Source organism: Bos indicus x Bos taurus, chromosome X (genome assembly GCF_003369695.1).
Source record: "Bos indicus x Bos taurus breed Angus x Brahman F1 hybrid chromosome X, Bos_hybrid_MaternalHap_v2.0, whole genome shotgun sequence".
Lineage (NCBI taxonomy): Eukaryota > Metazoa > Chordata > Mammalia > Artiodactyla > Bovidae > Bos > Bos indicus x Bos taurus.
In genome coordinates, this window is record NC_040105.1 from 17,478,519 (window position 1) to 17,490,794 (window position 12,276).

The 12,276-nt window shown below is 40.8% G+C and overlaps 1 protein-coding gene across 1 annotated transcript in view; it reads right to left on the reverse strand.

Annotated features, from left to right (window-relative positions):
* Window positions 1-12,276, reverse strand: part of MAP3K15 (mitogen-activated protein kinase kinase kinase 15) — a 145,590-nt gene that overhangs the window by 82,976 nt on the left and 50,338 nt on the right. Inside the window, exons 4-6 of the mRNA XM_027533164.1 lie at window positions 7,007-7,200; window positions 3,763-3,931; window positions 1,646-1,752 (exon numbers count right to left, since the gene is read on the reverse strand). Of these exons, the coding sequence (XP_027388965.1) occupies window positions 1,646-1,752; window positions 3,763-3,931; window positions 7,007-7,200 (470 nt within the window). The remainder of the gene's footprint in view (window positions 1-1,645; window positions 1,753-3,762; window positions 3,932-7,006; window positions 7,201-12,276) is intronic.

Below are 12,276 nucleotides of genomic sequence, written 5' to 3' on the forward strand. Positions count from 1 at the left end.
CTACAGCATCTTAGCTGGCACCCCTAGCAATATGCTTTTGAGGCTCAGGGTCTCCAGGCAGGTATTTTCAAGTCTCACATACTCTACCTAGCCTAGTAATTCAGATTACACTAGTACAGGAAGACAGCAGCCCCCTTCCCCATCATTCAACGTTAATCCTGTTGTTAAACTAGCCCCCTACCTCCACAGTCTATGAGACATTTTCAGCTCCTCGTTGGTATATATACAGTCCTGTCACAACACAGTCCCACCCTCCACACTCCGCCTCACTGCACACATTTGCTGCACCTATAGCTCATATTCTGGAGGTCCCCACACCTGAAGAACTCTCTGCCCACACTTCTGGCCACGTGGAATGGCCTCTTCCTCAACCCCATCCCATGGTCTCCTCCGCCCATGAGGCAATTCTTACTAAGTCTTCAAAACCCAGCCCAAAAGACTCCCGAGAAGCCTCTTGAAAACCCCAAAGCAGAATGACTTCCTCCCTCTACTATGCTGCGGTATTCATGAAGACATTTATCACTCTGAGCTGTAGGGGTTTAGGTGCACATCTGACCTCACAGCTAGAATATATGCTCCAAAGACAAAGTCCCTAAAGGTTAAGATCATGTCATGTCCATTTTCTTAACTTTGGCATTCAGCCATGATCTGGCTCATACTCAGTGAGGGTTGAATGAAAGAAGGAAACAGAATTTAAGACGCTCAACATCACTCAATATTACAGAAATGCAAATAAAACTACAATGAGGTATCACCTCACACTGGTCAGAATGGCCATCATCAAAAAGTCTACAAACAATAAATGCTGGAGAGGGTATGGAGAAAAGGAGACCCTCCTACACTGTTGGTGGGAGTGTAAGCTGGTACAGCCACAATGGAGAACAGTATGGAGGTTCCTTAAAAAATTCAAAGTAAAGGTATGATATGACCCAGCAATCCCACTACTGGTTGTATACCTTTAGAAAACCATAATTCAAAAAGACAGATGTACCCCAGTGTTCAATGCAGCACTATTTACAATAGCCAGGATATGGAAGCAACCTAGGTGTGCATCAACAGAGGAATAGATAAAGAAGATGTGAGACATATATATATATGATGAAATACTACTTGGCCCTAAAAAGGAATGAAATTGGGTCATTTGCAGTGATGTTGATGGACCTAGAATCTGTCATACAGAGTAGAGTAAGTCAAAGAGAAAAACAAGTATCATATATTAATACATATTTGTGGAATCTAGAAAAATGGTACAGATGAATCTATTTGAAGGGCAGAAACAGAGATACAGACGTAGAGAAGGGACATGTGAATACAGTGAGGGAAGGGGAGGGCGGGACAAATTGAGAGAATAACAATGACATATACACACTACCACGTGTAAAATAGCTAATGGGAAGCTGCTGTGCAACACAGGAAGCTCAGCCCGGTGCTCTGTGATGACCCGGAAGGGTAGGCTAGGGGGTGGGAGGGAGCCTCAAGAGGGAGGGGATATACGCATACATATAGTTGATACACTTAGTTGTACAGTGGAAACTAGCAACATTGTAAAGCAATAATATTACAATTTTAAAAAAGAAGAAAAAAAGGAAGCAGAATTTAACAGCTGGCCTGCTTCAAAACTCTATCCATACATTATCACTCTTACCTATTCAGTGCAAACGCATAGTGGAATTTAATGTTATGCTGGTCAGCCAAATCACATGTAGGCAGCATCTCCAGTGTTTCTACCAGCTTCACCATTGCATCATAGTCCTGTTGGCAAGAGGTCCCAAGGTGAGAGAGGAAATGTAGCTCTTTGCAGGGTTTCTTAAACAGTTATAAACATGAGACCACCTCGGCATTTAAATATAGGCCCTTCCCTACAGGAAGTATTTAGTGCAGTTAAAGTCCTTAAAAGAAGAGCAATGAGATTAAAAACAACAACAAGATGGATGAGAGAAGACACAGGAAGAATCCCTGCTCTCGGAGGCCACAAAAGGATCAAGGAAAGGAAGTTAGATTCAAAGATGATAAACGAATGAGCCAAGCATCTAGGAAAAGGTACCACATTTTGAGCTTAGGAGAGTTATCACCATTGGCAGGGCTGTGGGTTAAAATGAACTGGATGTAAATATATAAGAAATCTTACAGTCATTTGCCACGTAAAGGGAGGAAATATCCCAAGGCTTCCTATTTTGTCAGAAACATTCCAATTCATTTAAATCAGTTTCTCAGCCTTAGCACTAGTGACATTTGGGGGCTGGCTGGATCATTCTTTATGGTGGGGGCTGTCCTGTGTATCATGGGATATTAAGCAGCACCTCTGACCTTGACCCACTAGGTGCCAGTAGCACTCCGCCCCCCACCCCAAGTTGTGACAACCCAAAATATCTCCAGACACTGCCACATGTCCCCCGCTTGAGAACCACGGCTCTAAACTGCATAATTACCCAGGGAAAAATTGCTACCGTGTTCGTCTCGGCTGTATCCCCTGTGAGCAGTGCCATCTGTTACCCTTTCAGCCAACTCAGAATCACTGTTACTGGCCAACTTGCTGACAGCTGGCCACAGTTAGCAAACGAGGACTTCCCACCGAAATCTCACGCCTGTTTTGTGGCATTACACTTTGATGCTGCTGCGCAAGGAAAGGGAAAGCAAAGTACTGCAAGAAGCTTCCGACTCATCTTTGAGCCTAAGAGTCCCACCAAGGGAAGGTTATAAAGAGTAGAGATGTGTGAAAGCACGGGCAGAAGGAAGCCAGCAACTCAATGGAAGAAAGACGTCAAACAAGGTCCTTCCCATTCTCTTGTTCCATGGGGCATCACTCAGTCAGCATAATTTCTAATAGCATCTGCTATTAAAATCAATTAGATGCATCTGTTTGTCACCAGGGGCATGAGTTCCTTAAGTGGTTGACTCTTGTTCTTGGCTCAGGTCATAAATGGAAGCCTCTCTCGTCTAAAGACCTGTGGCCAACAACCTCCAACATGGCTTTGCACTGATAGAATTCTACAGGTTATGTACACTGCTCTGTGTTCCTCCAAAGGGAAGAAAGACAAGATGTCTTGGAAATGGCCCCACGGCATTAAACTTGGAGGGGGGAAATGATTGCTTTCCTTCATGGTACCATATTCTACAAACCCTGTCTTCAGGACTTTCCAGAAGTCTCTGCCCCTTGTCTTAGAATAAAGCCCTGCAGCCCCTGATTCCTGGACATGCCTCTGTTACGCCTGCCCTCCCTTTCACTAACAGGTAGAGCTAAACAAAGAAGGAAGTGACAAAGGCCTAAAGGAAGTAGAAGAGGAGAGGCATTAAGAGCAAGGACAACAGAGTTGGTTGCCTCAGTTTGAATCTTGACTTTTGCCAACTGCTGTGTGACCTTAGGCAAGTTATTTAGCTTCTCTGTACCTCATGTTCCTCATTTTTAAAATGGGAATAATCAGACTGTGCACCCCATAGGCTTCTGAAGAGGATTAAGTGAATTAGGGCTTACAAAGGGCTTGGAACAACGCCTAGCACAAACTGCATATAAACTGTTAAATTCTGAACTCCTTTTACTAAGCAGTACCATATCTAAGAATTTGCTGGAGCACCCTTCTGACATGACAAAACCTTCTGCAACATTTCTACCACAAAAGGTAGTGACCTATGACCCGGCCACATTCCTATTTTGGCTATAAAACAGCTACCTAACCATACATCTAGTGTATGAGTACTTCATACAAGGAATTCCCCATGTCAGGGAAGAACTGTGATAAGCATTCAGATAAGCATATGGCATACCTGGATATCGCGATAGGACAGCAGTAAATTAATGATGATGTCTGAGGTCAGAACCTCAGTGTTATCCATGCGGAGTTTGATCCGAGCCAGCTCCTTGGCCAGTTCATCACCCTGGTATTTCTCTCTGGCTCTCCGGATGTCATTTAACAAGGTTTCTTTGTAATAAGCACTGGAGAGGGAAACAAGAAAAGCTCCAGTCATGTCTACAAGCATCCAGGACTGTGCTGCAGCCCAAACAAACCTAGCTCTCATGGACGTGACTTAGGCCTTGCCCACACCTGAGCCTCCCAGGATCAGCCAACGGGGAGCACATCCTACTTGTGAATGTCACTTTGCAAAAACCTAACCACTCAACAGTTACAAATAAAATCAGTTCATTATGACCTTGAAAATATTTTCAAAGTTGACCCCCGATGTATTTGGATAACACACAGGACTCACTAGCTACCCCACCCCATCTCCTCTCCTCTTGTATTTTCAAACACATAGAGGACAAGAAAGTACTTCACTTGAAGAGTAATTTCCCCCACCATTAAGAGATTTTTCACAAAGCCGAACAAAACTCCAAAGCCATGAAACATAATAAGATAAATGTCTTTAAGATGTATCTTTCAGGTATCCCCAGCTAGTAATCACAAAGCTTTTTACAACTGGTCGAGAAACAAAATCTGGATGTGTCCAGGAGCAATACAAGAAGCCATGCCTGGACACCTGCAGACCACCTCTGCCTTTCACCCCCTATTCTCTATGTCATTTTTGACAGCCAGAATGCTTTCCTAATGGAAGACACAGAACTTCCTTTATGTGGGCATCCATATAATAACAGGGATGTATTACAACATTTAAAGCAGTTTAAATTCACACTGGAATGTCTCACCATAGCCCCTCCAAGAACCAATGCTAATATTCAGTACTTGGTTTAAAATAGATGAATTTAAATATGTTGTCTACTTTCCAAGCAATTTTTTTTCTATGGAGACTTGGCATGACCAAGTTATAATACTGTCAACCCATTACACAGCTGAAACGATTTAACTGTAGACAGTAAACTTAGGTTGTTTCTTAAAAAGAACAAGTTTAACAAGTAATAGTCTTCAGAGGATGAGAAACAATACCAAAGAATAACCAATGTTGATTTTAATTGTTACAAAACTCTGTCCAAAAAAGTGTTTACAGTACACTTCCTGGTCCAATGCTTATAATAAATCTCAACATTTCACTAATTAAGTGGAATTAATTTACTTTCACTTAAGTAAAGTAAAATTCACTTTACTTAAGTAAAGTGAAAGTGCTCTGATATAAAAGTATCAGTGCATTGCTTTAATTTTTATCCCCTTGTCTCTTGCTTATTACCTCAATGATGAGCAAATGAGTAGATTCTACTAATGTTTAAAATTCTATGATTAATCAAATGAATAATTAAGTTGGTTGATAGCCACTGTCCATTTGCTGGACTATAAAGGCATCAAAAGCTATTAAAGCGTTATGAGTTTCTTCTGTCAAGTAAAAATGTACACTTTAGTCTTGTTTTCAAGGGGAACTCTGAAAAATAGTTCCAATAAACTAAGAAACCTAATAAGAATGGTAACCTGTAAGTAAATAAACAAAACACTGAATTAAGTATGGCTTGGAGACAACATGTATGTAATAAACATGCAGCCATTTCTGCCTCTGGTAACCAGGAAAGAGACTGCTAATCAGTGTGAACTTGGAAATGGCTTCAAATCCCTTTTCTGCACAGGGCTCCGGGTGGCCTTCATCAATCTATGCAAGTTGCCATTTGAGCTGAAAATCTGTCTGCCACTGTTACAGATGTTTTCAATCATTAGCATCATTTACCCTCTCACTAACCCTTGCCAGGTATCTGGGAGTTCAAGGGGTGGAATCAACCAACAGGTATTTCAAGTTCTTTGAAATTAAACCAAATTGAAAGACTTGTCTTCCTACTGAAACATACATAAAGTGAATGAGAAACAAACCTGAGGCCACTTCTTGCAGACACCTTGCTCATCTGGCAGACTCAAGCCAGCCTACTTCCTCGTCAGACCTGAAAAAATGATCCTGGGACACTTTTCTCCCTGAACCTCACTAGAATATTCACTGTGCAGTAAGACAATAGTTAGCAAGCTGGGTCCGAATGAGGTTTTTGAGGGATGTGCTGCAAACGGTGCCCCGTTTACTTTCTAGATTGGCATGTGGTCACATATACCTGAGTTGCCAGTCTTCTTTTCCCATTACAATCTGCAGCAGAAACTGTGTGTCCAGAAAAGAGGTGACAGGATAGAAAAGGAGAGCAGACTGTGAAGAAGCATGCACCTCCCACCAGCCCCACAGTAGTAATGCTCCACAGTCTGGGGGACCACAGTGCAAGCCAGAGGGACGTGCGGCCCTTATACTTCAAGTCAGTTCTGCCAGCGCTTTGGATTTTCATTTGTTTTGGAAAGACAAATCCTCCTTGTGACTTAACTTTCAGGAGTAAATCCTTTAAACTGGCTACAGGCAAAGGAAATCTGAATTCTTTCTTTAAGTGGAATAATTTTTCTGCCTTCAAGTTTCAAAACAGGGATATTTCAAGGGCTGGTTTCTTGAGCACTGAGGCTCCAAGAGGTGAGCTGACTGTCCCAAGGCTACACAGTGAAGGACAGCCTGAGCCAGGATTCAAACCCAAACCTGTCAGCTCTTGAATTATTGCTCCACACTTTCTCTGACATAAATCTACCAAGAACATGTCCCAGGGCACACTGTGGTCAGGATGGCTTCAGCTTGACTCAACATACCCCGACTTGTACAGCATAGGGGCTAATGTTTGGAATAACCTTGCTGACACATATTAACCACCTCAACAGCTGATTGGCGGTGGGCAGGAACTCACCTTCAGAAATGATCTTAGAACACAGAATGTCAGAGTTGAAAGCACATTAAAGAAAATCAATGATTTAAGTTCCTTTCTAGATGAGAAAACAGCTACAGAAAAGCTATTTGTCAAGGTTGCGTAAGGAGCTGGAACCAAACACAAAACTGAACCCTGACCTCAACTCCAGTTTCATTCTCTTTCAGCTACACCTCAACAGCCCAATGCAGTGAGCCAGTGTGAAACCCTGGATTCCAGGATGACTTTAAAATGACTGGTTGGAGTTCCCCGCTCTCTGGGCACTATGGTCTCTTGAAGGTACATCACCTCCATGGACACGAAGGGAAAATTTTGGTCAAGCTCCCAAGGTTGAGGACAGTTGATGGGAATTACCATGAGGTCACATGGATGTCCTTGAGGAGGCTAGTAAACCTGTCCACCAGAGGCACACACAGTGGACCGATGAGGGTGTCCCAGTTGGGCTGCATGTACTCCGAGGCACGCCGCTGGGCATCACTCTCACAGCAAAAATAATCAGCGCATGGTGTCACGATATATGGGATGAAGTAATAATTTCCACTGGATGCCTGGAAAAAACAAACAAAAATGTTTCACAAAATAAGCAATGCAGAAGCACAGCTATGGATTTGGGCAGGTGGAACCTTGGTGGGACAGGAAAGGAGAAAATGCCTGATGATGAACAACTACTTGCACAATATGACTATGAATCTATCAGATGCAAACAGGAAACCACGCCATTTCACAAGCTCTAACACATGGGCATACAACAAAAATTTGGTTTTCAATGCTGAACTGAGCAGTATACATCTCTGAATTTCACTGGCAGAGATTTTAGGTTTTTAATTCTCAGAAATTATATTTCATTACATATCCTCCAAATCAGAGGGAACTTCAGTCCAATGATAACCAAGAAGTAAAATGTAAGGGTTTAATTTACTTTCTTTTGGCATGGCAATGGCACCCCATTCCAGTACTCTTGCCTGGAAAATCCCATGGATGGAAGAGCCTGGTAGGCTGCAGTCCATGGGGTCGCTAAGAGTCGGACACGACTGAGCGACTTCACTTTCACTTTTCACTTTCATGCCTTGGAGAAGGAAATGGCAACCCACTCCAGTGTTCTTGCCTGGAGAATCCCAGGGACGGGGGAGCCTGGTGGGCTGCCGTCTATGGGGTCTCACAGAGTCAGACACGACTGAAGCGACTTAGCAGCAGTAGCAGGAAAAGCCTTATTATTTGATAATTTAACCACAGGTGAATTATTTATAAACTTTTTTGAGTAGAAACTGTTTTGCAGGAAGCAGATATTAACAGATATAATTAGTCCCAGAGATGTTTTGGGAAAACATTTTGTTTAAAAATTTTTACATTGTCAAATAATACTCAAGTAAAACTATGCTTTTTCTATGGAATAATCATGATTCATAGTCAAATTGTAACTATTTTTTAAAGCATAAATGCTACCTTTAGTTTTTTTTTTACACTTTCAGTTTTTAAATTATTAAAATATGATAACACATTTACAGGAGACTTGGAAAATATACAAGAAAGTTACATATAGTTCTACTATATATTACAATTATTCTAAATAGATAAATTTTTAGTTGGAGTTTCTTTATCAAACTCTCAAGTATTAATAGAATGAAGATATAGCAAAGTAGAAGGAAAGCACCAATTCAACATAATTAAGATTAATACAATTTTCACACAACAGTAGGATACAAATTCTATTCAAGTTCCCATAGACTATATATAAACTAGGAGACACTGGAACATATCCAGGGGCATAAAACAGATGCAAAAAATTCGTGGTCTAAATGTACTGAAATCATACAGAGTTGGTTCTCTTATCACTGTGGAATTATGTTAGAAATCTGTATCAAAAGATATTTGAAAATAACCCACGTATTTTCAAGTCCAATGTGACATTTACCAAGAGAGATCTTTGACTTAGCCATTGAAAGCCTCAGTAAACTTAGAAGACTGAAAAAACACAGAGGGTGATTACAGAGGAGGAAGCATTTAAATGAAAAATATTAAAATGAAAAATTAATATCAAAGATATTTAAAACCCCTATGTATTTGGAAATTAAATGTCCACTTTTAAATGATGGATGTACCTAAGAAGCCCTAAGAAGGAAAATTAGAAAATATTTGTAACAGAATAAAAATGAAAAGAGAATTTATCAGAATTTGTTGCATGCAGCTGAAACTGCTCAATGCAACTAAATACAAAGCAGAATCTTGAATAAGGTATGAAAATAAATAATGGACATTAGCATAAAATCTTGTGAAATTTGTACAAAATTGTACTTTAGTTAATAATACTGTAATCACATGTTTTCTGGGATTTTTTAAACAACATAGTATTTCTTGATATTCTCAGAACTGGATTAGAAGTTTTGAGCTTCAAATTTTTGTAAAAAAGATCACTAAGATAATGAACTTTCTAGTCTTTTAGCAGTAATATCAGATGCCAAAATATATGTAACTATATCAAAGTTTTGACTGAATATTAATTAGAAACCTAGCATTCTATTTATACTAAGTCAAAAAAGTGAAATTAAAATGTCATAAATTTTTTAGCTAGGCAAAAATTCATAACATTTCTAAAATATATATATCATACATACTATATATACACACACACATATATATACATATATAAAAGTTTTTCTACTATGCTTGATAAAGGCTTGAGAACGAAAAACAGAAAAAAGACACAGAAATTAGAAAACATAAACTAAGTGAAATGGGAGCACTGAACATGAAATAGAAAAAGAAACCCTACCTGTAAATAGCATTCAGCCCACGCTCGGGCTCCCTGAGAGCTCAGTTGGTAAAGAGTCTGCCTGTGCAATGCACGAGACCCCAGTTCGATTCCTGGGTCGGGAAGATCCCCTGGAGAAGAGATAGGCTATCCACTCCAGTATTCTTGGGCTTCCCTTGTGGCTCAGCTGGTAAAGAATTCGCCTGCAATGTGGGTGATCTAGTTTTGATCCCTGGGTTGGGTAGATCCCCTGGAGAAGGGAAAGGCTACCCACTCCAGTATTCTTGGGCTTCCCTTGTGGCTCAGCTGGTAAAGAATCCACCTGCAATGCAGGAGACCTGGGTTCGATCCCTGGGTTGGGAGGGTCCCCTTCAGGAAGGAAAGGCTACCCACTCCAGTATTCTGGCCTGGAGAATTCCAAGGACTATACAGTCCATGGGGTTGCAAAGAGTCGGATACGACTGAGAGACTTTCACTTTTCACTTTTTCAAGCCCATGTTCAGTTTTTAGCATATTTGGAGGACTACAATATGCTCTTAAACGACATTCTACTATCACAGTCTCTATTTTGTCTGTACTGTTACAAAAAGCCACTATGTTAAAATTTCTGACTTGTTAATTCCTATATCTTCATTAAGTTTTAAAGAATTTGATGCCAGCAATAATACATCTGACTTTTCCCCCTAATTTGTTAAACTAAAGGAGTTATCTAGGAAATTTGGCATCAGTTCAGTTGCTCAGTCATGTCTGACTCTTTGCGACTCCATGAACCGCAGCACCCAGGCCTCCCTGTCCATCACCAAATCCCAGAGTCCACCCAAACCCATGTCCATTGTGTCAGTGATGCCATCCAACCATCTCATCCTCCGTCGTCCCCTTCTCCTCCTGCCTTCAATCTTTCCCAGCATCAGGTTCTTTTCCAAGGAGTCAGTTCTTTGCATCAGGTGGCCAAAGCATTGGAATTTCAGCTTCAGCATCAGTCCTTCCAATGCATATTCAGGACTGATTTCCTTTAGGATGGACTGATTGGATCTCCCTGCTGTCCAAGGGACTCTCAAGAGTCTTCTCCAACACCACAGTTCATCAGTTCTTCGGCACTCAGCTTTCTTTATGGTCCAACTCTCACATCCATGGTTTCATAGCCTTGACTAGATGGACCTTTGTTGGCAAAGTAATGTCTCTGCTTTTTAATATGCTGTCTAGGTTGGTCATAACTTTTCTTACAAGGAGTAAGTGTCTTCTAATTTCATGGTTGCAGTCACCATCTGCAGTGATTTTGGAGCCCCCAAAAATAAAGTCTGTCACTGTTTCCCCATCTATTTGCCATGAAGTGATGGGATAATTTGGCATAACACATAACCTAGGAAGCACACTTTCACCAAGAATGAGAGGTCAAATGAGCAATACAACTTCTTCTAAATTAAAAAGAAATTCATTCGCCCCAGAGACAACTGTCAGAATGCTACAATTTCAGATCAAACAGAAGTCTTGGGAAGACTCCACATTGGGGAACTAGTTTCAAACATATATGTGACAGACATTTTTGTTTTCCTTTTGAATAAGATTTGCTTACACAAGGACAGGTGGCATTCTTCTATCTAAATTCAAAATACAAATAATTGTCTTGAAATTCTCTCCCTCTTTTGTACCTCCTAGGGCATCTATATCCCTGATGAGATGTCTGTAGGCCCTAAAATACTTTGTTAAGGAAAAATGACTAGCGCTGCTCCACTCAATCATACTTGAGACTGCATCAGCACACTTTTTCTGTAAAAGGCCAGATGGTAAATATTTTTGGTCTTGTGGGCCATATAATCTCTACTCTCCAAGTACTCAACTCTGCTGTTAAATCATGAAAGCAGCCACAGACAAGACACAGACACATGAGCATGGCTGTGCCCAGTGAAACTATTTATGGGCAAAAATCTGAATTTCATATTTTTACATGTCCTAGAATATTCTTTGGGCTTCCCCAGTGGCTCAGTGGTAAAGAATCTGCCTGCCAATGCAGGAGACACTGGTTCAATCCCTGGGTTGGGAGGACTACCTGGAGAAGGAAAAGGCAACACACTTCAGTATTCTTGCCTGGGAAATCCCATGGACAGAGCAGCCTGGCAGGCTCTAGTCCACAAGGTTGCAAACAGTTGGACATGACTTAGTGACTAAACAACAACAACAAAATATTCTTCATCTTCTGATTGTTTTTCTTAATCGCTAAAAAGTGTAAAAGCCATTGTAAGCTCACAGGTCATACTAAAACAAATGGTGGGCCAACCCTTGTCTAACACTAACCTGCCTGATGTTTCATGATTCCTGATAACAGATTTTATGAAAGTACTTACCATGCTACAAAATAGCAGCTGGAGACTGTCCCTGTGGACACTAGATACTGGAGTTAAACACCTCTCACTGCAAATGCTGGTGTGTTATAAAGAGAGGTGGCAACATTATGGGTATGTTGGTGATAAATGGGGAACAGGAGGCAGACTCATGGTTACTTCCTAGCAATCACTGAGCAAAGCCTGCACCAGAGGAACAAAGACCCTTCCCCCTCTGGTAATATCTGCAAATTCTCAAAGATCGATTCAAAGTGCCCAGCAAAGTAAGCTTTTGGTAGGTTAGAGACACATTTCTCCATCATCTATATCAAGCAAGTCATGGTGCCAAAGTTAATTAAATTAAATGCCATTATACATTCATTTATACATTAATCTGCTTGTTCTTTTACCTAAAGTTGGTTGAGTTTATGGTAAAAAGATTTCCTAGTTTAGACTAAGAAGGATAAAAGAGCTGTGTGAATCAGTGAAGTCTAGAAGGTAAAAAATAAAAATCCCTGAAGGAATGGAGTTTGTTATTTTCAAAAAGTTAGGGCTAG